Source organism: Cygnus olor, chromosome 12 (genome assembly GCF_009769625.2).
Source record: "Cygnus olor isolate bCygOlo1 chromosome 12, bCygOlo1.pri.v2, whole genome shotgun sequence".
Lineage (NCBI taxonomy): Eukaryota > Metazoa > Chordata > Aves > Anseriformes > Anatidae > Cygnus > Cygnus olor.
The window spans coordinates 9,897,813-9,925,438 of record NC_049180.1 but is presented as its reverse complement, the minus strand read 5'-3'; the positions used below and the strand labels follow the sequence as shown (position 1 = coordinate 9,925,438).

General features: G+C 41.1%; 2 protein-coding genes and 1 long non-coding RNA gene across 6 annotated transcripts in view; 1 reads left to right on the top strand and 2 right to left on the bottom strand.

Moving 5' to 3' along the window:
• The window catches only part of LOC121076532 (WT1 interacting protein), a 78,960-nt gene extending 76,956 nt beyond the window's left edge, over window positions 1-2,004 (bottom strand). Inside the window, exon 1 of one of the 3 annotated variants that reach the window (XR_005823565.1) lies at window positions 138-2,002. Coding sequence is in view for 2 of the 3 variants with exons in the window: in XM_040570922.1 (XP_040426856.1) it covers window positions 138-1,635 (1,498 nt within the window). In the remaining variant the exon portion in view is untranslated. Of the gene's footprint in view, window positions 1-137 lie in introns of all 3 variants that reach the window. The other 2 variants (XM_040570922.1, XM_040570921.1) reach the window with 2 other exon arrangements.
• Window positions 2,005-2,412: 408 nt separating this feature from the next.
• Window positions 2,413-14,417, top strand: LOC121076590. The gene is made up of 3 exons (XR_005823590.1): window positions 2,413-4,142; window positions 5,379-5,415; window positions 14,188-14,417. It is a non-coding gene; the product is annotated as an uncharacterized LOC121076590 (long non-coding RNA).
• On the bottom strand, window positions 10,123-26,842 carry UBA2 (ubiquitin like modifier activating enzyme 2). 2 transcript variants are annotated; one of them, XM_040571047.1, is made up of 17 exons: window positions 26,569-26,842; window positions 23,086-23,169; window positions 22,754-22,824; window positions 21,531-21,595; window positions 20,953-21,053; window positions 20,671-20,792; window positions 20,016-20,083; window positions 17,476-17,597; window positions 16,512-16,611; window positions 15,828-15,988; window positions 14,786-14,879; window positions 14,579-14,691; window positions 13,947-14,102; window positions 13,248-13,344; window positions 13,034-13,139; window positions 12,189-12,325; window positions 10,123-11,028 (listed from the first exon to the last, which is right to left on the bottom strand). In XM_040571047.1, exons 1-17 carry the CDS (start codon window positions 26,710-26,712, stop codon window positions 10,850-10,852), a joined length of 1,920 nt encoding a protein of 639 aa, XP_040426981.1. In that variant the 5' UTR covers window positions 26,713-26,842; the 3' UTR covers window positions 10,123-10,849. The 2 variants fall into 2 exon arrangements, with proteins under 2 accessions (XP_040426981.1, XP_040426982.1); XM_040571048.1 differs by lacking the exon at window positions 26,569-26,842 and adding an exon at window positions 26,097-26,255.
• Window positions 26,843-27,626: the final 784 nt, after the last annotated feature.

Below are 27,626 nucleotides of genomic sequence, written 5' to 3'. Positions count from 1 at the left end.
AGCAGTTCTGGGCATCACACCCTCACCTTCCCCAGAGCTAAAATCACCCAGCTCCAGGCAGGCCCTGCACACCATCACCTTCTAGCCGCTCACCCCCTCCAGGCCCCACACCCTGCCTCCCCGAGCGGGTCACTCACCGAAGTACTCCTTCTTCATGTGCATCTCCAGCTCCTTCTCCAGCTCCAGCGTCAGCGCCTCCAGCCTCCTCTCTGCCTGGCTGGGGCCGCTCTCCCGGCTCGGCGTCACCTGGTAGGGGAGCTTGAATTTGGGAGCCGAGGCCGAGCCTTTGGTGGGGCTGTAGGCATAGGGGGACGCGGCGTCGGGGCCGCCACCGCCAGCCGGGTGCTGCTGGTCGTGGCGCGGCGGGGACTGGGCATGGATCTTGTGGTAGCCATCGGGCAGCTCGGGCACCACGCAGTCCTCCTGCAGGCCGGGCCCCAGCAGCGAGGAGCGGGGCGAGGGCAGCTGCAGCTCGGGGTAGGCGCTCATGGAGCCGCGGGAGCTCCGCGAGCTCTGGCTGGAGATGCTGGAGCGGGGGCTGACCACGGCAGCGCCCTGCACGCCGCGGCCCTCGGGGGGCCCGCAGAGGCTGGAGCGGGGGCTGGCCACGGCCAGGCCGGCGGCAGCGGCCCCGTCCAGCTCGGCGCCGCCCGGCGGGCCGTACCTGGAGTCCGAGTAGCTGGAGCGGGGGCTGGTGGGGCACGAGTACTGGCTGGCGGTGCTGGAGCGGGGGCTGGCGTGGCGCTGGTCGTAGCCCATACTGATACCGCTGGTGCGGTTGCTGCTGGGCTTGCTGCCGCCGCCACCGCCGCCGTCGTAGCTGGTGAGGCTGGCGCGGGGGCTGGAGTGCTTGCTGGTGTCGCTGGCCGTGCTGGCGTAGCTGGAGCGGGGGCTCAGCGCCGCGCCGTCGTACTGCACCAGGCTGCCGCGGGGGCTGCCGTACTTGTCCTGCCCGGGCACCACCAAGCTGGAGCGGGGGCTCGAGAACTTCTCGTAGGGCAGCGAGCACCCCGCGCCGCCCAGGCTGGAGCGGGGGCTGGAGAACTTGCCGTGCTCGGCGCCGGGGCCCGGCGAGGCGGCGGCTGCGGCGGGAGCCAGGCTGGCCCGGGGGCTGGCGGCTCCGTACTTGCCGTCGGGGACCCCGGCCGCCCTCCCGCCGCCCTTGGCCACGTAGCCGCCGTCGTAGGCGCTGCCGGCGGCGTAGCGGTAGCCCTCGGCCGAGTAGCGCTTGCCCTTGTCGGGGAAGCCGCTGTAGCAGGGCAGCGCCACCTCGGAGCGGGTGCACAGCCCCTCCTCGCAACACGGCGGCCCGGCGGCCGGCGGCGGCGGCTCGGCGCGGCCGTTGGCGGCGCGGAGCGGGGCGGCGGGCGGGTAGGCTTTGCCGCAGGGGGCGGCGGGGAAGGGGAAGGCTTCGGCGGGCGGCGGCGGCGCGGCGGTGCCGTTCATCTTGCGGCCCCGCTGCTCCGCCGGCATGTGGGCGGCCAGCACCCGCTTGGTCTCCTCCAGGTCCGGGGGGAGCGGCGGGTCCCGACGGCCGCCCCGGCCGTACGGTGCCTCCGGGCAAGGCTCGTAGAGGGACAGGTCTTCCAGGAGCTTGGTGGCCTTCAGTGCCATGTCCTCCTCGTACTTCTCCATGCTCGGCCGGAGCCCGGCGAAACTCTCCGCGAAGGCGCAGTCCAGAGCAGGAAAAGATTAAAAAATAAATAAGATAACAAAAAAATAGAAACCCGCCCCCAAAAGAAAGCCCCTCGACAGGGCACAGCCGGCGGGACGCGGCTCCTTCGCCGGCGGGCGGCCCAGGCTGCGAGCAGGCTGGGCGGCGATCACCTCGGCGGCATCCCGGCTCTGCACGGCTCGGTGCGGCCGGGCTGCCCAGCGGCTGGCGGCGAGCGGAGGCGAGGAGCCCCTGTGTCACTTTCCAGCCTTAAATAAGTTGCTGGGTCCAGTCAATGGCGCGCTGCGCGGAGGAATTTGCGCTCGGCGGCTCCCTGCCCCCGCCGCCCCCGGCCGGCCGCCCCGCGGCGGGGCCGCGGCTCCGGCCCGCACCCCCGGGCGGGGGCGAAGGCGGCGGCCGGTCCGTGAGGGGCTTCGCGGGGCGGCCGGCGGGGCGCGGGGCGCGGCGAGGCAGGGACTCCTTTGTGTGGGGCAGGAATGCGAGGAAGGAGACTGGGCGCTGCGTCCCGCTGGAATGTAGTTAATGCCGGAGCCAAACAATGATTTGCACCGAGTCAGGCGGGGAGAGGGCGGCCGCGGCGGCGGGGCCGGCGGCTTCCCCTCAGCGCGGCCCACTCCCGAGCGCCGCTGCCCAGGGCTGTCACCGCCACGGGGCTCGGCTGGGGGCTGAGGGGAGTCCCCGGCCCTGGGGGGGGTCCTGGTGCCGGGCGGGGGCGGCCGCGGCCGCGTTTCCCGCTCTCGGCCCTGACTGGAACTTTCGGCCGGGGCGCGCCCCCCGCGGGCAGGGGCTGAGGCGCGGCCGCTGCGAGCGGCTCCCACCTGTGCTGGAGCCCCGGCACCTGGGGGCTACTTGTACTTATTGGCTTCGTTTTTAAATAAATAAATAAATAAAAGCAATACCGGGACGCGATGAACGCGCCGTGGCCCAAAGCAATCTGCGAATTGACATGAGCTTGAAAAAAGCTTGCTGCTGTTTGTGTAATTTTGCGAAAGCTTTATCTGTTGATCCCGTAACAAACACGGCGCTGCTTGGCATTTACGTTTGTATACACACAGCAGTCTGTCAGAAAACGCCACCAAACAGGCTACTGAGCTGAGACCTCCGATGTGAAACTGTAGCCTACAGTTAATTTTTTTATAAGTACAACTCCCTGACAAGCATCAGTGTTGACCTCAGAAACGCTGACGAAGCCTGAGCAATAGGTACCTGAGCAGTGTCAACGCAATGAGAGAAATATGTTGCAAGTTTGTGCTGCAGGTGCTCTGTCCCTGCCAAGAACATTTTATCCTGTTATCATACCTAATTAAACATTAAAAGCAACTGTGTACTCGAAAATGTCCCCAGCTGTGGAGGGCAATTGATTGGCAATCTGTTTGTTTGTGTGTGCAAAAAAAATAATAATAAAAGAAAGAAATCTAGCAAACCATCTAAATGTGCAAAACCAGCCCTGAAAAGCAAACCTGTTAGACATGGAAGAGGCTGTTCACTGTTGATGTGAACATATGTGTACATCAGCAACCCATCTTGGGAGTCAACCACTTTTCTGCTACGTTTTCACATCTCCAGCAGTCTCATTACACTTTCTGCTGGTGTCACCACATGTTTCCAGAGGTTACTTTCCAGAAGTAACATCTCACCTCTGGTATGCAGGTCCGCGACCGCTGAAAGCACCTCTTACTGTAGCACATCCCGGTGTGTACCGCCGCGGTTCCAAACAACATGCAGCGCAGGCCCTGGGCGATGGCAGCAGAAGCCTCCTGGCGAAGGTGCCATGGCGCTGACCTGGATCACAGCAGCATTTCAATTCCCCGCTCCATTCAAGCCTTGTGCTTTCTGGTGAAGCTGAGGCTCCTTCTGCAGCACGCACAGAAATCCCAATTAACTTGAGTGCTGAGCCAGGAACTCCTGCACAAAGTTCACTAAGGGCAGTGGGCATCTCACAGGCTGCTGCCTTCAAGCACGCGGGTGCTGAGCTCCTCCGTTTCTGGTTCCTGGGGCCTTTGCTAGGATGATCTGTCCTCTGACTGGCTCTGGATTACTCACTGACAGTTTTTATTAGGTTGTCTTCTTGTGAATCCAGGAGAGGCTTGTGGACAACCTGGGAACTTAGGCCATCAGAGCACCTACAGAAAAGCTAATTTATTGTATTTCATGTTTGTTTGTTTTTTAACTTCTTAACGGTAGGTAACTCTATTATTAATCAAACAGGGTGTGGAGAGCATATCCTGAGGGGCTCTGCCTGTGTGCTTGCACAAGGAAGGATTCTGAGCAGCTGTTTTTAGGAGCCAAACAGTGGGAACTGCGGAGCTGATGCTGTGTGAAGTCAGAAGCATAAGCTCAAGTGGAGGAGCTTGTTGTCCTCCCATAGCTCTGTCTTCTGAGCCACAAATCAGCCCTCGTTCTGCCTCCAGCACAGTCTGATGATGCTGCTGCCAGCAGGTTGCAAGTTCCTACAGTAAGCCTCTCGGTATGTAAGTAGTTAAAGCACGTGCTTTCTTTAGTATGAACTCATGGGAAAAACATACTGGGGACTGAGAGAGTCTGGGGAATCTATGGAAATAGCCCTTTTTAGTAAGCAATTTGGATCAAACGATAAAAATCACTTATGTTTGCTGTTGAAAGCTTATGCTCAATAAGTAAATCCTCAAAGCAAGGCCCAGTCAAGTCTGTTGCAGCCCTGGGCCAGAGTATTCCTGCACAGTGTTCCTGTCTCAGCCCTACAGCAGGGGCTATACTACAGACCCGCTCTTCTCCAGTAAATTGTACTCCTGTCATACACATAATGAACATAACATTTATCCACACTATAGCCACAGATGTAGCCCACATGGGTGAAATAAATATGTTTGCAGTGGTACATAACACACTCGAGCACTGCTGCATTTCTCATAGAGGACCATATGTGCTGAGCTGTGCAAACAAGAAGTGTAGAGTTTAAACTGCTGTCGCTATAATAAGTACCCCCATCATTCTCCTTACTATTATACAAAAGAAAAACCAAAGTACTAGGCAATTACAGCTTGATAGTCCTGACATGTTTTTCTCCCCAATTTGTTTAAAATAAATTTGCTTACTATTTACAACCAGATGTAAATATGTATATTGCAAAAAGACTTGTGCAACTAACAACATGAGCTATCACAGAGTATTATAAAAGATGAACTCCATTTCTTAATTTGTTGGGGTAATCCTTGTGTCTGATTTTAAGTTATATCAGTAAAACAGATATTAAGGAAAGCCAGCTGCTTCTGTTAAATAAACTCCTTTGTTTAAGACTTAAAGGGAGCAAAAAAGCCAGGTGGAGTTATTGATCTGTGAATATCATCCGGCTGGGCCTCACAGGCAGTACACTTCTGTTTCTTCTAATTGCCAGTGCCTTCAAGAAATGCTGGCCAAACCAACAGGCAGGGAAAATTAATGGTCTGCTGGGGATTATGTCTCCCTGAGTTGCAAACAGTTTATTACCAACAAAGCAGAGAATCTGTAGATACAAGAATTCACTGGTAAAACCTTGGGCCTATTGAAGACAATAGAAAAAATCCCACTGTTGCAGCATATCTTATAACATGTCTTTACTGTGACAATGTAGGAAGGAGTTTGTTGTCTGACTCATCAATTTAACAACTTGAAGCTGCTATGCAGATTTGCGTGTTGATTTGGGTGCTACCTGACATTTTGCAAATTCCCTCCTTCTCTCCCATAGCGAGAAAACAATGAAATCATACTCTGAAATCCACAAGGTAAGAAAGACTTACAGAGGTTACTGTTCTGTCTCGTTTTGAAATTGATTGGTTTCTTGGTGAAGTACGTAATGATTATTCTTTTCCTTTTTTCTGTTCTGAGCCCGATTAAAAAGAAATACTTGTGAAGCTCATACAAAAATTACATTGAGTAATGTATTTATTTTGAGAGAAGGGACTGAAGATTTTGTTTTCTTTGAAGTTGTAGTTGTATTGTGTTTTATATTTCTTTGTTTTGTTTGGGTCTTATATGTTAATTTGTATTGTGATATCTTTAAGTATAAGCAAGCTTGTTGGAATATGAAGTTTGGATGTTAATATACATTAATATTTGGGTGAATTGATTGCAAATAATGTTAATTAAGGTTATTCTGGCTCTCCAAAATAATTTAAAGCTAGACTAGCCACCTGACTGGAAGCAGTAGCCCAGGCAACTATTTATACGCTGTCAGGATATGAATGAGAACATCAAAAAGACTTCATTGTTTTATTTTTAGGACTGTCACTGTACCTTAACTTTTTTTTTTTTTAAATACTCATTCGCAGATCACAGTTTTTGAAAATTGGAATTACTGAATGTGTTTTAGGGCACCATCTTCTGGTAGACAGAACACAGCGTATTTGAATGGCTACCTTTGACTGCTAGACACAACTATTTAAAATAGTTTTCACTAACACTACTCTGCAGGCTTACGGGTCATTTCTCATTCTAAATCTGCAATAAAACACTATTTAACATTTTTTACATTCTTCGTATTCATTGCAAATGCAGCTATTCACCATGCTGCACAAATATGACTTGGGACAGACCCTGTAAAATTCCAGTCACAACAGCCACTTTGTGAACGTGCTATGTTAGACAGACAACATATGTCTAAGCACTTAAGACTAATACACCATTTATGTATCTTATTTCTTTCATAGCTTCATCTTCCACTTCTCTTACTTATTTCTGCTTTTGGCATTCCTGGCCACAGCAGCTTATTCGCTCATAGCTGGGAGACTGCACACAGCCTTAGTCATACTTCCCTTGCAATCAGAAGACATAATCACTGTATATTCAAACACAATCTATTAGCTTAAGAGCAGCTATTACATATGCATAAATACATAATTTAGTTGGCCAGTACAGTTAACAGTGCACCCACTTAATATGTTTAAGGAGTTCTTAGTTATGTAGATTCTTATTTCAGACTTGAAAATATGAAAAACAGAGACTTCACAGACCTAAAATTTATTTTGTGCTAAAAACAAAGTCCTGACAACAATATTGCAAACCATTATCCAGGGAAAAAAAAAAAACACAAAACAAGACCAGACTGCATTAACGCATTTAGTAAAGAAACAGAAACACTGCATGAGGGGCAGACTGCTATACATGTCCCTCTGTTCTGCGCTGGTGAAAAATACCAGACTAACTGTATGTGCCTTTTTATACCACGCCAAGAAACATAGAAGGCTATGAGCATTGACCTCCTGACCCAACAATACAAGGCACTCCAGCTATGGTGAGAAGAAAGGGGATATATGTTTGTTGAGAATACCAATTACATTTACTGTGCATGGTATTTTCTGTATAAGACAGTACAGAATGATAGCTGTAACACTTCTTAACTGAAAATAATAAACATATTTGCAAGAAGTAAGGAGCTGTTCCATAACCAATGGAACTAACAATGGCTGGTCTCATACAGGTCTGTATTCTGCATTCTTTGCATTCTCCAGCTTGTAACCTTTTCTCCAAAGCCCCAACAATATTGCAGTACTGTCACCCCCCTTTGGCCTGTAGAGCTCAACCACTGCAACAGTCTCCAGAACTTACCCAAGCCCTAAGCCATTACATGCAATACCTTCAGGTTCTTCCCATCATATTTGCCTACATTCCTCAACAGACTTGTCAGTGTTCTTCTATCTCTGGCACTCCTCTACAACACCTTTAATTCTCTTCCAGGTCCACCTACATACAGCCTTCTCCCTGTCCCCTTGATAATATCCCTAACTCCTGGCAGCTTCCCAGGCTTCTAGTTAGGTATCTCAGCTGCCCTCTTTCTTCCCAGCACGCTCCTGCTAACTCCAATCACTACTTAGATGGACAAAATACAGCAGGTGTAAGTGCTGCACCTAAAGGCTAAGTGTTACCACAGAAGCACTTTTGTGGGTCTCTATGTCAAGAGCCACTTACTTGTACAATTGCAGTAGCTTTGAGATCACTGATGTAGTTGCTTACTGTTTGCAAGTAGCTTCATAGTTTGTTGGAGAGGACTGGTGGGGGAATTCCTTAGGTTTCTTTTCTTTAGGAAATCATACTGAAAATTTCTCATCTTTCTCATGTGAATGAAGCTGTATGCTGATGAGAGAGATAACGACAGGTATCTAAAACAGTAATTTCCTACTGTTAATATAAAAAGTTATCAAGCTATTTCTAGGAGAATATTTATTTACTTGATCCCATACCTCCCTTATAGAAGAATCAGGGCCTCCAGATCACAGCGTTAAGTTGCCTCCTCCCAATCCCTTTACCTGTAGGTATGTACTCCCTGTAATCTTTTTAAGATGCTAACTCAGAAATAATCTCAGGCAAGCAGCAAATAGATGACTGACTTGTGTAAGATTTGTTGTATTACTTTCATCATAATTTCTGCTTTCTTCTAAGTTCAATATTTTAGATGCACACAATTGAAGACTTGTCCTTACAGCTGCAAAGAGAATAAATAAAACATCTCTATGTAAAGGGAAAGAAACAGAACAGGATGGGGGATTTATTTTCCTTAATTCAGTGTGTGTTTAGTTTTCTAATCCAAACTTAGAGCTTTGGGACAGTGGAGATAAAGCTTGAAGCATACAATATTAGTGGTATATACTAACTCAATCAAGGCCTATCTTACCTTCTGGGATCTAATAAATGGCTAGCAAGAGGTCTTTGTTGTAAAAGTCACAACCTGAAATGGCACATCAATCTGCTTGCCAGCTACCAGAGTCTATAGGCCAGGAAAGCATGAACGTCTATATTTTTTTTCCACATAACTACATACTACCCAGACAAAAGCAGTACAATCGCATATCTTAAACATATCAACATGTAATTGCTTATATAGCTAAATTCTATACTACCTTTCAGGCTGAAGCCAAATGATGATGCCTATTTTAAAATTCTCTGTGGTTCTCCAAAATTTAACCTAACCACTGTCCTGCAATGGTACCCCCCATCCAATATACAAGCATCCCAAATACTTTAATTATCTGAATATTGTTGAATTATGCTGTAACAGTAGTAACTTAAGGAATACAAGCCAGTGAGACTGAATAAAACCCCTCACACCTTTCTCTTTTTCATCCCCACATCTGTTGGTCTCATACGTTATTGTAGAAATCTGCTTCATTTCAGATCATATAACACTCAACTTCTAAGTCGAGTCAAACTCAAGTCAAACTAATGTGATAGTTACCAGTATTACAGCTTTTGCTGTTAAATTAATCAAAAAGAGTTTGAAAGCTGAACTACTGTATACAGATCTGTGCAAGCAAGGAAATTTCTCAGGTAGTGAGATAAGATCACGTTCTTAGACATATTATACGTGCCAGTAGCTTAGATAGAGCTTTCCCATGTCATAATGAGAATCTCATCCTATTACACACATAACAAGTCATCTGACAACTTATTTAATAAACCATTTTTTTTTATTTTTAGTAGAGCTTAAAGTGAAAATGTCAGCCTAAATTATTGTAAAATGTCATCAGACATTAAATTCTAATGCTTTGTTTACAGTGAAAACTATAAAATCTTCCCATTACAATGTTGAAAATTGTTTCTCTAACTCCTCTTATTTACATCTTTACCTCTCAGTCTTCACTGATGCTGGCCAAGAAGCAACTAACTCAAAAAGATTTAGTTTCATGGTAGAGTATTGTGTCTCCAAACAAGCCATTGCATACGACTATTACTACCTAAAAAAAGAGATAAAACATTAATTGTATTATAGAATCATAGTTTTGTATCACATTGACAATCTAACACTGATGAAAACCTGGCCTTTTACTAGATGGAATCAGATGCAGGAACTGCAGGAACCAAAACTTAGAAAAGGTGCTGTTTTTGTTTTTTACATTCTCTTTCTGTATGATTAACATTGTTTAAAATTCATCCATTTCGCAAACTGCAACAGAATAAATCTTGTCTGCTCAATTTCTCCACTCTGTAAGGCTATCACTGACTACTTATTTATGAATGGAAGCAGTTCTGGTTCATTAACAAACAGAAAGTTGAAACGTAATTTCAGTGCAGTGAAAGAAATGACAGAGTAATGCATTCTAAGAATCAACACTGATAGTATTGAGAGCTACCAAAGTAATTAAATAAATGCAGTAGGCTTTGAAATACTGTTCCTAAACATTGCACTTTTGCCCTAAGCACAAAATGTAACATACAAAAGACCAGTGCTTTTCTCTTTTTGAAGGCATGAGGTGCTGAAAGCATGTATGTGGTGGTGCAAATGTTCCAACTGAAGAGGCCAATAATTGATTGTCCAAGAAAAAAAACATTCACAAAAGTTTTATTAAAAAAATTCCCCTTTCACCTCAAACAAGTGAAGCTTAAGTTCTGTACTACTAGGTTATGTTTAGAAAAATGAAAATAGTACAGTAATTTTGAAGGCTATACATTGTAAAATCCCATAAATCAGCATAAACTCGGACTGTGCAAGCAAATATAGCAAGTATTTCAGATGTCATTTATTTGGTCCATCAGATGTACAGTATAGTAGTAGTATCTGAGTTTACAAAACATCAAATATAAATAACCTGAAACTGTAACAATACACAAAAAATTTGCTTCTTACATTGACATACCAGGCAGTACGAGCTGAAAAATTGGAGTAAATTAACAGTTTTACAGTAATGTACATAGTGCCAGTCGAAGTTTAAGAACACTGTTAAAACATGGCACTAATTTGCTTTAGTGAATTTTCTCCTTGTTCAGGATGTGAAAGATGTTTAGGACTGGACTAAAAATATCTTTCTTCAAGCAAAAATAAAAAATTTAGTTACTTAAATCTGGGCATCAAATGATGACCCTCTACTAAAACGGAGTATGATTTTTGTCCTATTGAATTATACCTAAAAGGTATTTACACAAAAATAACATGCTTTTTTCATGACTGTTTAAGCAAATACTTATCTGCAAGTATTTATAAACTATGCTTCTACTACATTTAATATATGGAATTCAATATGGAAAAACTTCTAAAAGAGTCTATTGAGATGACAGCTTTATCATCAAGAGAAACAGACGACAAATTATTCAAGCCAGTGGTTTGGTATTCCCTTGGAACGAAAGCCTTAGAATTAGTCTAGTTCTGGACATTTTTCACATCCCAAAATAATATGCTGTTACTGCATTACATTATCTCAATCATTTTGTCAAGGGGCATTTGCATGTTCAGTCTAACGCTATAATTTCATCTTGCTCCTCTGTCTGCTCCATACGCACTCTCTTTGTACTGATGCACTCTTTGTCTTCTAGTTTTCTCTTGCGGCTTTTATCTTCCATATCATCAACATTGCTTGAATGGCCTTCATCTTCAGAATCGATAATCAACAAATCATCTTGATCTGGAGCTGCAAAATACATGTTTTTAATTCCAATGGGTACTGTAAGGATCATCTACCCTCAAACCAAACTACATACAAGATACCTCTAAGACAACAAATATATCTTCAAGCATTCTTTATCCATACTTTCTTATTTAATTGCAAGAATATTTTCAATTTCTCTGAAAACAGTCTAAAACAGGCTTTTCACGTGGTCGTTTCCTCTTCATTAGAGGTATGGAAAATATTGCAGTAACTCAAAAGTATTCCCATATTTTTGGGGAATTCTTACACTAGCTAACGCTAATGCATTAGCACTTTTGCATGTACAGAATAGAAGAGTTGCATGCTACCTGCAGGAGTCCTTGAGAAAAGAACCCTTAAAAACACAGTAAGCACATTTAATCTCTCCTGAAACAAGTAAGAGGCAAGTGGAAATGACTACATACTTCTATATGTATCTTAAATAGGATCATATGACAGGCAAATGAACATCATCCAAAAACTCAAGACAGAATTACAGATATTTAACTTCATCTGTCACAACAATAAAACAGTACCATGTTTCCAGTACATTAGCTTTCACTGCTTAAATATCCTGTATTTGAGTTAAGCTATTTTGGGTATATTCAAAAGAACAGCCTATATTAAGAAAATGATGGTACTTCCTCCTGGGTAGCAAATAGCCTACTGTTTCTGTATGTTTATTTGTCTTTTTGCCATCTCTTGCTCAAGAGGCAAAAAACATTTGTTTTGTAAGCAGATTAATAAAGGTGTCTTCTTAAAATAACAAAATAAAACATGATCAAAGGCATCCAGAAAGTAACTTTTAATCTGTAGGGAGAAAGCAACGAATGCTTTTCTGTCAAGCAATAGGGTGACCATCACATAGAATGGGTCTAACTTTTTAAAGTGACTATTTAAATCACCATGCAAATGGAGTATTTAAGCTGACCACCCCCCAGGTACCTGCAAGTTAAATAATATCATTTCAAGGTGTATGTACCGAAAATCTTTGTAACAATCTTTGCAATCTTTTTTTTTTTTTAACCATTTACTATTATACATATACACAGAGGCAATTTATGTCTTTCTTTTCATGTTAGTCATAAAAGTGAAGTATTTTAATTAAACCGTCCTACTGAAATATTATTTTCTTTTATTTAAGATTGTTTATTGTGACTTACCTGTTGATGTTGAGGGTTGCGCTCCATCATCACTACCATTGGTAATGTTCTTAGATGTTGGTTCTGATGGTTTAGGGCCAACATTTTCAGGGGTGTCACCAACAACTTCAAATTCTACGTCTTTTTCTAGGTCTTCGCTGCAGAAAAATCCATATGCTTTATAAACAACCAGGTGAAAATAAAAACATGTCTTTTTTCACAAACAAAATATGTCATTCAAATTACTAGAGCACCCTGCAATTAGGAAAAAGAAAAATATGTTTTTTAAAAAAGGAAAAGGTGTTCAGCCCTTTAGAATTTGTGCTTTGTCTATTCACAAACACTATTCCACCCAGTGTCATGCCTTAAAACGCTTAGGAAAAAAAAAATATTACCTAAGCTTACTTTTCTTCCCCAATTTCACATTTCTATTCTCACTGAAATTGCAAGGTGTTAATTTCCTGTATATAACATTGATATTACTTATAAAGTTAAATAAATACACCAATTATTGACTTCTCTTTGCATTGCAATACCTGAACACAGGTAGTCTGGCAGATGATCTACTACTCCAGCAGGTTGTTTGTTTTTCAACAGCAGTTTCTCACTTGTTAGCTACCCCACAAGTAAATCTAGCTTTGCACTGTATTTTGATGTTGCCTAATGACCACATTATTCAGATAAACTCTTAGCAATTACTATTGTAATAAAATAACTATATCGATTCATTAAAAAATTCCTCTTTAACCACTATATTTTAGCAACCTGATCTTTTAACTGTATTTGCTAATTTAAAATTCTTAATTGGAAATTCCCTATGGAACCTTTCTACATATACACAAAAATATTTTTTTCAGAATCCTTACCTATGAAGCACGTTGATTAACAGTGTATAATCCTGGAGGAAATCATCTGCTTGTAGTCGAGTGCCATTTCGAATTCCAAAGTCTGATAATTTCCTGTGGTTATTTGCTAGAAAAACAGTGAAATAGTGTGGTGTATAGAGCTATTTATATAAAGATTTTCTTTCATGTTAAGAAATGAGTACTACTCGTATCTAAAAAGCATCAATACACATACCTTCTGTTTCTCCTTCTTCCGAAGAGATAAGGATAGTTCCTTTTCCATCATCTATTTGTACATCTGGTGCTACCATAGCAAATTTTTCTTTCACTATCTGAAAGGATGAATACAATTATTTAATCCATATCTGACTTTATAATACTTATTAAATAAATAACCTTGAATTATGCTGATTTTCCTATCTTGGCCCGTGTTCAGGCATCTGCTAAAGCTGATACTTTATTTTTTCGTTCCCATTAAAAAAAATTATCATCTTTTTGCTGTCTGAAACCTTAAGATCTAGTCACAAAAAGAATGTCTATGACGTCTGTTGTCTCACCTTTGCAGGGTCAGATGATAGGCTGAAACTTTTTTTTAAATACTTATCTCATAAAATGACAGAATTACAAATCAGTTGTTACTGTAACGTAGCTACTGAACTATTCACCTTAAATACATTTTTTTTCGCTGTTAGTTATGAGTAGGCTTGAAAAGACCAAAAAAATACAAAATATAAACATTCTTTCACATATACAAACACATATAAATAAGAAGCATACTGGCTAATCTAGCTTTTCTTGTAGCTGACAGAAATGCAGAGCAGAGCAACTGTTAACAGGTAACATCCAGTCAACATATATGGAACAAAAACCTAATTTCAATACTGTACAACATAAGTATCAAAACAAAAGCTGTAGCTAAGATTTAAAGTTTTACCTTGTCCTGGAGTGTTAACACAGTAACTTTGTGTACATTAAGTTTCACAGTCACTTCTGGCTTACTTGCACATACATAACAGTTAGGATTTGGTGGATCCAAAGCACAAGGAACCAATAGCTTCTTTTTGGGATTTGGCTGCTTGTTCAGGAAAATCTTGAAGACAGACAAGAATGAAATAAGTTATTCTGTAAGTAACAGCACTCATAAAACCTGTTTTCTTACGGATTTGTTCTCTTAGTCTCATAGGTTGTCCTGTTCTCTAATCCTCTTTGACACGCCTGGTGAACAGGAGAAAGTGAGTATTACAGCTAGTCCACAATGACACTTGTGCTGACTGACTACCTACTGCCAAACAGATCTGTAACATCAAACAGACGTGTTTCAAGTGATGTCAGTCTGGTTGTCTCTCCTATCAAGCAGCCAATTTTCATGAAATCAGAAGGAACTTAATGATCCTTGAGACTTCTACTTTTCTTTCTATTGCAGCTGAAGGTTCCTAGCACATTCAGAATGTACTGAAGTAGCAAAGAGTGATAGAGAGTCAAACTACACACTAGTAAAAGCAGGTTAAACATAACTTCAATAAATAATGAGTAACAAGAAAGTAAAAGTATCATATTCCCACTTACCGTTCTACACTGATCTATTTTTCCTGATAAAATCTTCAAACCCTCCAGCACTATCAGACCAGCTATTACTGCATTAGTAGTAGCTATAGCTGGGATAATATTTCCTGCCATTGCTGCAAAATAAGCAAGAGTATGCAGATTTTTAACAGCAAATGAAAACTACAAATTGAGATTATTATTTAAAGAAAAACAATATTTTATTCTTACACTTAATATCAAATCTGCTCTTCATATTCATACTGAAAACATGCATCCTGAGGTTGGCAGCAGAAGTGACAAAATCCATTGCAGAAGGGTCATCCTACCAAGAAGTTAACATAAAAAATATTTAAAAATCAAATTACACATTGGGAAAAGTTTGCAACACATGGTACAAAAAATTACTACCTTAAAAACAGATATATTTTTTTTAAAGGTCCATACAATATTCCAATTCAAAGTTTATGTACTTCCTCTTTCAAATGGTATGTTTAGACAGAGCAGTAATACTTTAAACACGCATTTAAAAATTGTATTTAGTATTTTAGTTTAGTATATTATTATTAATTTAGTATATTATTATTGATAAAATGCCTTGTATGTTCAAAATAACGTCTAGATACAAAACCTTACAAGGCTTTATGCTTAGTTTCAAAAACTTTTTTTAAGAAACAGTGTTTTTTTTTTTGTTTGTATTGTTTTTAATAACTGTTGTAACATCATTTTACTATTTTGTCAACACCCTATATTTACACACTGCTTTTTCCTTATGCCAGTGACAACTGACTACAGGAAGATCACGGTCTCTGGTACTAAGGGAGACTTGATTTGCTTCGTTTTTCTCCAGCAAAACTTGTAATACACTGCACACTTACTCAGAGCTAATGACTTCCAACTCAGCAGAACTCTAGCAACAAACGACTATGTCAGAGCAAGTTTTAGAGGTAGCTAGAGCAAAGGAAAAATGAACTGGCATTATTAAAATATTTTCAAAATGAAAATATTGCAACTACTTCTGAATTTGTGTGCTTTTTAAAGTTGGTGAATTGTTATTTTACATCACAATACTTAATCCTGACACTCAATGGAATACAAAACATATAAAGTATGTATATGCTTACTTATGGAGTTTACTTATGGAAAGTACTTTCAGTGATGTGTCAGCCATTTTTGTTCTTAGTAGTACTATTCTGGAATAAAACTTAGGAAGTCCAACATTTGTCTTATGTATGTAGAATATAACTGTTTCTTACAGATTCGGTAAACTAACCTTATCCCATATAAGCTCTGCTCCATCGCCTTTCTCAGCCAGGTGAAGTCTCAGGGTTTCAACACTCTTTGAAAATAAGTGTGCATAGCTCTTGACATCGAGAACCTGCTGATCTTTCAAAACTGAGGAGGATTCATTTTGTTGGTCAGATATGTTTTTCTCTTCAAGAAAAGGAAAAAAAAATAGTAAGATGAGGAATATTTAGAAATTCCACTGAAGTTCTCCCAAAGAGCTAATGATTTGCGAATTCAGAAAAAATAATTATTTTCTAAGTGAAGAACAGTGTTCTTAAACTACAGTCGCGCCAAGATTTAAAAAAAAAATCCACATTTTCTACTCTAATAGCTATATTATACCATATCAATAGATGTGCACAAGTTATAGCAAATGTAAATTTTCACCAGAAGACAACTTTTAGAAATAAATTCATCAGTGCATGAGAGATAAGGTCTCTGGTATTTAATTTTGTGAAATGCAAATTTTCTATGACTGATACCGAGTATCTGAAATAATTCCAAAACAGTTTTTAGAAAAAAAATATTTTCTATATTGTGAAAAACTAAAAATCTCCAGGAGTCATAATATGTTAAGTATCAGTACTCAACTGTGACAGGGAGAAAATGTATGTCACCGCGATGCATTAGGAGTGACTTACAAATAGACACCATGAGGAGGAACAATTACCTTGATTTTGTACTTCGGCCCAGTCCAGAGGCACTGGAGGCTTTCTTTTCCTCCACAGCTTATCCATGGTCAGCAAATATCTAATGTCATCTTTGAAAAGCTAGAAAACATTAAAAAAATAAAATGTAAGAGGGGAAAAAAAAGGTATTTTATTTTTATACCTCCTTTGACACTGAAAAATCAGCATTAGATTTCAGTTTTTGCTTTTCTCCTTGAAAATATTTAACCGAATACATAAAATCATATATTTTATATTTTCAACCCCACAGGAAAAAAAAACCAACACAGATTTGAAAAACTTATTATTCCCTGTTTCCTAACATTTACTGCAGAAAGCTGACAGTTCTCATTAATTCAGGGAGGGGGGATGTAAAATTAAGAAACAGCAATCCAAACAATGGCTCCATGTACCTACTGAAGCCATCTCTACAGCAATTCATATACTCTCCCCAAGATACTCTTACCTACATGCCAACTTATTTTCCAAGGAAAATTGGAAAATCCTATCTATCCTATCCTACCTGTCAACATGACATTCTATACTAGTTTCCTCTAATTATCACTTTTAGAAACTATTTAGAAAGAAAACTCCTAAAACAGTTTGTATTTTGTTATACCAGCATCTGATTATATACACAGCATGAATGATTGCTTTCTGGTCCTCAAACTGTTCTGATTATGCCTACTAAAACGCCTACAGAATTCAACAGTTCACCTTCTCACATTAAAAGTAATTTGAATGACTTTTTTCCCCATACAATATGGACAAGCTGTTGAAGTTGTCCATACAGACACAGATGGAATGCCATAAAACAAGACCAACACAACAGCAAAATTGGTGGAAGTCATAGCATAGTTGCATGACCGATGGCTAGTATTATGTGTTCAAACTGGGTTTTGACTTGACTTTAAAGCACCTCATACACTTCAAATAAAGACATTTATTGGGGGTAAAAAAAAATACCTTAGTAAAAAGCTTAACTGGATCGTATCCAGTTGATTTAGCCCACTCCTTAGTTGAAACACGTTTAATCTCACCATCTTCATTGGATGCTCGTGCTCTGGCTTCTGCTTCTGCTGGCTCCCCTATTAATGAAGTATTAACAAAATAAATTATTTCAAAAAAAAAAAAGAAAACCACATCCAAACATTTCCTTTAGTCAATAACCAAAATTATTCAGGGCCTATAAAATGGCTTTACTGTTCCCAATAAGAGCTAGATTAGACATAGTGCAACTGCTCCTGTTTGTTTCTACAACTACAGTCCACTAGCCTAACTTATTGCCACTTAATTCCTTCATTGGTGGAAAAAATGAACAATTGTTTCCTCTTAATTTTCTCCAAATTATTTTGTGATTTCATAAATCTCTATCCATCCTCTTTTAGCAGTCTGTTACTGGCTGAGAAGTCTTAATCTGGTTAGAGCTTCAAGACAGAATCAGTTCCTACCTCTGGCCACCCCTATCCAGAAAAATTCCATCCATGCAGATGCTATTCAGTCTCTGTTTCTTTCCCAGTCACATCCAGCAATTGCTATTTTGATTACTATTAAGCAGCAGGCTGATGTTTTCAGACAACTATTAAAATCTTGACTGAATGAGGAAATCAACTCAGAGACCATAATTTTATATGTAAATTTGTGAATGTTCTGCCCTTCGCCAGTACATCATTTCATATTAATATGCACCAAAAACTACTTAGTATTTCATTGCCTAGTCGTTCTGTATTGTGAAGCTGTCTGCTACTTTTAATGTTTAGCCATCATCTTTATTATTCTGAGTGAGTTTACTTAATTGTGTACGCTGAACAGCACTGGTTCTATCCCCAGTCTGAGAGATTCCTCTAATCAAGACTTATCTCTATCATTTACGTAGTTTATCCACTTCAGGATCTCATCCTTTTTTGCCCATGACATCTAGGCTCCTTTAGGTTCCTCATAAAAGAGTGCCCCCTGCAGATTCAAAATAGAGTAAACCAGATACACTTGTCCACAGGTTTGCCAATGCCTCCCAAGCTTTGCCAGTTTGACCAGCGAGTGATGGTATCCTCCTCGCAGAAGGCCTCAGCCCCTCTCAGCTTTGTACCCACCACAACTGATGCAGCTTCCCAGGCTATGTTAACGGTTGTACTTGATGATCTCTTCCAACCTAGATGATTCTATGCTCGTAATCAGCATTATAGCAACTGACAATTTGCTCGCTACAGATACAAAGCCTCTTGCTAATATGCTCACTACAGCTTAACCCTTCCTCTAATTGCCCTGATATCCTTCTTCAAGGAAGCAGCATGACGTCTGCTACCTTCAAGTATTCCAGCAGTTGTTGATTAAAGTGAGTTTATATGTCACTATCTTAAGAGTTAGCTATTCATTCAGGACTTCATGTAGGAACAACCTGTTAGGTGAATGCTATCCGATAAACAGAAAATCTGAAGAATCCCAGGCAGATCTGAGCTCCCTCTCCCAAGTCCACCACTCAAAAGGATCCAAAAGGAAAAGCTGCAAAGATGTTTATTCAACTTTACAGTAACTACAGTTACTGTTCATATAAAAAATAAAGAATAGCTACAAAAACATCACTCACAATGGGCATAATTCCTATGCAGATAAATGTGGAAGCGTTTCAAGCTAGAAGAGTTCAAACGTGATCTCTCTGTTTCCCAATTTGGCAATCCCTCAGCTAGGAGTGGAAAATTCAGAGTGACTACAAATATCACTCAGTTTTCAGTCCTTGGTTCAGAAGGCAAGCCTCCCAGCTGCAGGGAAGGAATTACTCCATCAAATCCAAATATACCAAAAAAAAGATGCTGCTCTGTGAAGATCAGTAATACCTAATTTTCACATCAAATTCACTTCTCACTTCTGTGTGCACGTGGAGAAGACAGCTTACTCCAGAGGGAACAGGAATCTCTGAATATATATAAGCGTATTCATCTAAATCATTTATCACACACCTGGATGTATTAACTGGCATTTCATGATTACCAAGCATAATGACTGTGCTCCTCACAGCTGCTCTACCCACACTCTCTCTGAAGAGAGCTAGTGCATGACAGTGACCTATCTTAGATTGTATTAAAAGGTTTTGACGACAGCTGAAGTAATCACTTCATTAATGTTTTAGGCTGCCCACAAGGGCTACAGTTCTGACTGCTGAAAACTATTATAACACTGGCATTTGGAGAAGGCTTTTTTTTTTGCACACTGGCCACACAAAGACCTCTGGTATATACAGTGCATTGAGTTAACTAAAAAAAAAACACCTTGAGCCTGCTTCAAACTTTTAATAAATGGTAGTATGAGGAAACTAAAGTATGCATGGTGTACACAAATATCTGTGCTGTAAACACAACCTAAATTCATATTGTCCATGGGCACTGTAAGTGGAATCCTCTTAGAAGAATGTGGGGTTGAAATGTAACTTTACAAAATGGACAGAAGTGAGTCAATCTGTGACATAAAACATTTTAGTAACAGGGTAAGTTACCAGTTTATATCACACTTACAGGCAGCTTCAGGATCAGCTCTGTCAGGAGAGACTTCTTGATCGGCATCCTCTTCTCCAAACAACTGGCTATATTATAATATAAAACAACAATAAGACACTAGATTTTCATCATGTCTGTTTAACGACTCAAATATTTGCTATCTGACATATACCCACTTTAGAATTCTTGCTATCAGAATGCCACTTCATACATTGCTTTTTCAATTGTTGGAATTTGTCACATGCAGACTTAACACTGACAATGCAAAAAGTCCAATATAAAAATTAATACAGTAAAACAGATCTATTTGACTCATTCAACAGTTCATCTATTTCCATGATCCCTGCAACCTTTCTCTCTGTTAATACAATTGTTACACTGAAAAATGTAACTTCCATACAAAAGCCAAGGATAAAGCATCCTCAGGCTACACTGCTCTGACAAACTTTTCTAGCAGATTTTATGTGAGATCAGAACAACAGCTGAGTACTAACTGATGTGCTATCTTTGTATAAAAAAAAAAAGCCAAAGAACTGGAGGTTTTCACTATAATCCACGTTAATTTTCAAATGAAGTGTGTCTTTTTTATTTCTTAATCTGTAGGTTTAGAAACCTACAGAAAGAGAGTGAGTCACAGTATCCATTTAAAAAAATAATAAAAAAGACAACTTACTTAAACAAATACTTGGCCCACACAATGCAATGGATAGGTTCCGATGGCGTATTTCGGATTGTGCAGCCTGGAAAAGTCTTCTGAGTTGGTTTAGGATGACATTCATAACATTCTGTCACTCCCTGGTGAAAAGTGAAATATTTACTTGTCACGCTGCAAAGGCTACTGATAGTATATGCTATTATCAGATGAACTGTAACTTTATCTCAGAACACCCAACACCCTGTTGTCTAAAATAGCCAATGATTTAAACTTAGTGACAAGAGTAACACAGAACCTAACCTTCTTAATAACTGTTACTTGTCCAAGGTAGCCTGCAGTGCCACTCTCTATCAGAGGAACATCAGCAGCCAGACACATCCTGTTCACATGGTTGCGGGCAGCTGCAAAGCAAGAGGTTGTAAAGAAAAATTTGAATAATTAGAAAAACGTTTGACTTCACCAAACACAGACTAGCCTCCTATGCACACATTGACCCTGAATCTGCCTTATTTTGCTATAGAGAGCACTATGCCTTTTTCACAAAGCCAATTTTCCAATTAAAACAAAATATATTGACACTATTAAACACAGCAAACAACTGAACAGTTATATATGTATACACAATGCACATCAGTTCCCATAAAGCAGTGACATAGCAGCCAATGTTTACTTACAAAGCACCTGTAAAAGCACTTACTACACTTTCAAGATTCTAGTGAAGAACAAAAATATTAGTCAAACTACAGCTGGCTTAAGAGGATGCTTGTTATTTAACTGACATTGCTTAAGTACTTATAGTATAACACGTTAAAGTTCTGTTCCTGTGAACAAGCAACAGTATTCTTATCTCCAATACAAAATCATAGTGAAAACTTCACCTCTGTTATCCAGAGCATTCATAACCAACGTAAACTGGCGGAAGAACTCTACGTTATAGTCAGGGCTACAGAAAAGAAAAACAATACGGCATATCAAAGTTGTTGGTTATTACGCCACAACAGAAACTACATATATGGAAAAAACAGTATAAATTATATACTATAAATTTAGTGCTAGCCTTTAACTACCCGCTTTGTCTTCTGCCCATTTTAAAGCTGCGTAAATGCATGAATTTCAGGCCACTGGAAGGAAACTTTTCCAATTATTATTACTATGACCAATGGAACAGGAAGACAATGGAAAAAGTGTTTATGCTGCTCTGACCTAATGAGTAAATTGGCTGAGCTCTGATCACTGACCTTAAACACCATCAGCTGAGAGTAAAATGAGCATACCATAATTACCCCAGCTCATCAGACTGTTAATAATTCATTATAGTTATATTTTATATATAATTGAATTATATCATAATTCAATTGGTTTTGATTGTGCCTCCATACCCTTAGGAGCCAAGATGAGAGAGTTTAAAATCTTGACACTTTAGTACCCTGACACTGCATTTTTCTGACTTAAAGAAGGCAGTGGCAAAGATGACTGAGTAGCAAGGAAATAGGATTAATGGTTTTACAGTTTCAGGAGAAGGATGCAATGAGCCAATGCTTCAGTGGCTAACAGCAGTATCAGAGCCGAAATCTTAATATTACAGAACATGACTTTTTTTTTCCTTAAAAAAGGACAAATATGCATTTAAATGTGGGAAATACGGCTAATGAAAACCTATATGATCTCGTACTTTACTAATTTGTTATGGAACACAAAGACTAGATTCTAACAGTTTAGGGCATAATAATATCATATGAGTGATATAAATATTACTTGGTTATCTATATACATACAAAGGATCTTGTTTTTTTAAATCATGGACTCAACATTCACATATGTTTTCATCTAATTATTGCTCATTAGGGCATCCTTACAGTGTAGAAATTTATGTAGTAAATGTTGCTAATAATGTGCAAATTACATATAAGCAAACAACTACAAATGTCAGAGTTTAAGAAAACTCATGCAAAATTCACACTCCTCCTACTCAGGTGCATGGTAGCCTCTTATTTACAGCTATTTCTTCTTATTGCAGAAGCTTTGTAAAGTATCTTAAAGCATTTAAATAACAGTACTTGAAAATCAAGACATGTAATTAGAGCTTAAAAAACAAACATACTTCATGATGCTATCATGGTAAGCTATAATATTAGCTTCTGGAGAAAACTGTAACACGCTTTCCTTGGCAACCTAGAAATAAAAACAAAACAAAACAAAAACAACACTTATTATTTCTTCCATCTTTCTAAAGAGACTCAATACCTATTGAGTATCGAGTAAATTGACTACCTAACAGATTTTAATACTTTTAAATGCAATGTTATAGACAGCCATGAGCAACCAACTAACACTTACCTCTTAACAGCATAAACAAAATTGTGACATGTTTCTAACAATGTCAATAAAAATAATACTGAATAAGTAAGACTTAAGCTTTGACTTTTTCCTCACCTGTGATTTCGATCTTCCAACATGTTTCTTTTGAAACAAAAACTGCCTGTTGAGATTGCTGACATCAATAGTATCCAAATCAATCTATAAACACAGAAAAGGCAGCCATTTCACTTTTACAGAAATAAAAGGAACAAAATTAATAATAGATTTTGAAGCAAATGTGATAGGATCTGTAAAGTTTATGCATTGGGTCTTTTTCAGATCTGCATACAGTTATTACATCTGCACTACAGCAACTGTAAAGGCACAATGATCAATTATTCATTTTCAGGAATCCATTCATTTTAAATAATTATTAACAATGGAATCATCTCAAAAATTAAGAGCTTAATGTCAACAAACTTTCTTCAGAACGAGTCCTTAGTATACTGCACACAAAATTTTGAGATACGTAGGCGGAATATTTAATAGAAAGTCAATAACTGACTCTCCTATTTACTGCTGGATGAAGACTGTAGTGAGAATTCATCAGGAGCACAGCGTACACACTCAGGAAATACTGAGGGATTCGGTCAGGCCCCACACAGGACTAGTCACCCTGAACAGAGCTCTGCACCGTGCTTCCCCAAGGTCCAGGAAAGGCTACCCAGCACACTAATTAGCACTTCTCCTTTATGTTTGAACATGGCTTTGAGCAACTGAAAGAGTAAACTGAGAGCTGCACTGTCATCTAATTCATACACTGCGGGGCAAGCTTTTATGATTGGACACCAGAACCCACTGCTTAAGTGCATATTAAAAAAATTATGAAGTTCACTTTAAAAAAAAAATATCCAGTCATGCAATCAAGATGTTTAAAAAACATACACAATTCATGAAGTACAACCTGAAAGTATGCCATGACCTTAATTCCCCTAAGAGCCATGTTTCTATTCATTAATATACTCACGTGAACATCCTAATTGCAAACGTCTTTGCTCCCCACCACAAGAATTAAGATTTATTCATTTCTTTGTTGCCACTATTTTTCCTTTATACTCACACTAGTCTTCTCATGCCCCTAACATTTTTAAATAGCAGGGGGGAGGGAGACAATTCCTGAGCCTCAGCAGCGTTTCCCCCAGCTCCCTGGGCAATGCCAACACCCTCAGCACCGCGGCACCTTCAGCTCTGTGGCGTACAGAGAGCCAGAGCATGCAGCGGGAGGTGTAAGCACGACCTGCTGAGGGGTTTCTCATCGGCTTTTCATTTTAGGAACCAAACTCAAGTAATGAGAAAAGGTATGCACACACTTCTTATTGAGGACCCTTTGCATGCAAGATCCAGGTACCAAGATTAAACTTACTGTTGTCTGAAGGAAGTATTTTTAATTTAAGGATTAAAAATTAATGTACTAAGCTGCAATAGCCTAACAGTTTTATTTCAAAAACTACACAAAAGAACCTGTGGATAATGAGCAAACTCATTAATATAAACTCATCAAAAATACAAACTCTTTCAGAAATGCATTATGAGGTACAGGGTGTTTATTACCTATAGTATCCTCATAACCAACTGCTATGGTCTTGCATCTCCTAAGTAAAACAATATTTGCCTGAATTCTACCTTCTACACTTCTACCACCTTTCCTTTCTTGTAAGGCACAGTCAGAATGCTTACACAGTCCAAAGCCATGAAGTTTGAGAACTTGAAGTGAAACTGATTAAGTGCATAATTCTGTTAAAACATCCACTCCCCAGAAAGCCTTTATTTAGCGCTTTAACTGGAAATGATAACAAGTGACTTAAGCTACAGCTGAAAACTGACCTTGAACAGTACTGCCAAGACCAAAAAAGCAAAGGAAGTTCTTCTCCAAGACAATACTTGAGACCACCAGACAACAACCAAAACTATGATTTAGCTAAGAATGATCAGAATTTGACAGTTCTTGCATCAAAACAACTTTACACTTTTGTAATTCCCATTTCTGTAAGTTAGAAGGAATATACCTCAAAAGTTCAGAGGAATACATAATTGTGTTCTTAATTTAGACTTGGATTTTGACTAATTTAATTTTGTTCTTGATTCACGAGAAGAAGGATGTTGCGTTTCAACAAAGCGTACTTAATAAAGTTACATGTTTCTGGTGTTCAAAATTGTATTTGTCTTAGTATTAATGTTTTGTTAAAAAAAACCTTTCAGTTTACCTACAAAAAATAAAGCATTTTCACAGTTTTAGAGTTTATTGGTCTGTAATAATCAAGCAAAACTCCCAGCAATATCACGAATGCTGACAAAAGCAATTTCTTCTACTGATATCAATTTTCCTCTTTGCACAACGATTCTATTTTTGCTCTCACCTTGTCTTTTGCCCATCCACTCCATGTTATCAAAACGTTACTCTCTTGCATAAAACACTGCCAGTAATATTTTTAAATTAAGATGGCCCTGATCCAACATATACTTAAGTTAATGGAATCCAACCAAGTCAGACTTGAAAGACAATCCAAAAAAAATCAAACTAAAATAAGGGAAACAATAAGCATGCCCCAATGAGATTTATGCTTAATGACTAACTGGAAAATCAGGAGATACTAAACTCTATTTCAATAGACTGCAGGAGCACACAAATGACACAGTAAGGTGGGTAAGTAAGGAGGAAAAAAAACAACTGCAGAAATCGCAGGCTTCTGCTCTCCTTTGTAAGTTTAGTTCACTCATATAACGTTAAAATTTGACAGGCTCTCACTGGCAGATTCAAATCAAAGGGACAGTATGGAATTACACTTTAGCACATCATACAAATCTTTAAAAAAATATTTCAGTAGAGATACCTGAGTTATATGAATAACAGTGCAAACCCGTAACCGGACTCCTCTGCCTGCTGATACAGTTTTAAAGAAAAGCTGTTTCTAATGAGCTCTGCTCAACAAGTCTTAAAGCAGAAACAAACTTCTTACAACCTGCCCCTGAAGCGGCTCATGGCAAAGCACTGAAAAGTAAAAATGTATTCGACCAAACAGGCTTGTGCTCAGTTTGTCCTCTCTTGACTTCTTAACATGAAATATGAAAATGCTTTTCAGGATTACTGTAAGAACGCAGTAAGGGGCTGGAAAGCAGGTCATTTCATTGCCATCCCCTCGGTTCTGCCCTTCCTGCCCCCACAGATTACCATCGGGAAGCAAAAGCGAAAGCAGCAGCAGCCCGCGGGCAGCTCTCACGGCGGGTTCGCGGGGCTGACAGCTTTACGGCCGGCTCCCCAAAACGCAGCCCCCCCGCGCCGCTCGCCGCCGCCAGGCCGTTACCTCCGGCACCAGCAGGGGCCGCGCCGAGGAGAGCCGAGCGGAGAGCCGAGCCCCAGCCCGGGGGCTGCCCGCGGGGGGCAAGGGGGCGCCCGCAGGCCGCGGCCCTTTGTGCCGGGCCCGGCCCCCGGCGGCGTTGGCGGGCCGCGGCAGTTTGAACGCACGCCGAGAACGCGGCGGGGCCCGGTCCCCCCTCACGCCCCTCGCGCCACACGGCGGCCCCGCGCCCCCCGCCCCTCACCACCCCCCCGGCCCGCACCACGTCGATGTTGCCGAAGCCGGTGAGCACCAGGTCCTTGAGCAGCTCGCAGCCGATGCCCCCGGCTCCCACCACCAAGAGCCGCGCCTGGGCCACGGCCTCGGCCAGCTCGCGGCCCAGCGGGCCGGACACCGGCGCGGACATGGCGGCGGGGGAACGGCGGCGACGGGCGGGCTCGGCGCGGCGGGGCTCGGCGCGGCTCTCCTCAGCCGGGCCGCACTCCGCACAGCGAGCCCGGCGCGCACCAGAGCGCCGCCCGCCCGGCCCCGCAGCGCCCCCCGGCGGCGGGAGGGCCCCGGCCCGCCCCCATGGGCGGCAGCGGGCGCCGCAGCTCGGGCGGGGCCGGACGGGGAGCCGCCGGTTCGAGACCCGCTCCCGCCCCTCGAGGCAGCCGCGGGAGGGGGGTAAAGCTCGTGTGGGGGCAGCTCCCCCAGCCCTCTCGGCCACCTGCCACGGAGGGAAAAGTGCATGCCTGGCACCCCCGCGGCGCTCAGGCACTCTCTAGAACTATAGTGTGACAGTTTTTAACCTAAGTTAACCGACTCACCTCTGAACGCTGACATGGTAAGCTACAAGTCATCTCTAGAAATGCAGTTTTGCAAAAACATTTCATTATTGTAACTCTCTCCCCCTCTTACTTTCTTAAAACTTCAGTAGATTAATTTATGCTGTGGCATTCAGCCTGTACAAAAAGCTTTAAGGACACTTACTTAAATTACTCCTCCATTAAGTCAATTAAAATACTGCAATTCAGCTTAAACCAACAGGGAGTTCACAGAAGAATTTAGACTGTTAACTAAAGCAGTATGATCAGCTTGCAAGCACTATGCTGCAGTAACACAGCAGGTGCTGTACCATTCTGTACCCACAAGAACAGAAGTGCTAACAAAAGCTTTCACTTTCTCCATCCCAAGTAACTGTCAGAGCTCATCTAGCTCTGCAAATGTAACATTCTTCAACGGAAAAACATACAAAAAAGCTTCCTCACAGGACAACTGTAGTTACAGCAAGGCCCTCTCAGCCACTGCCCACTCACTGAGTTTCTAATCTGTCATCAA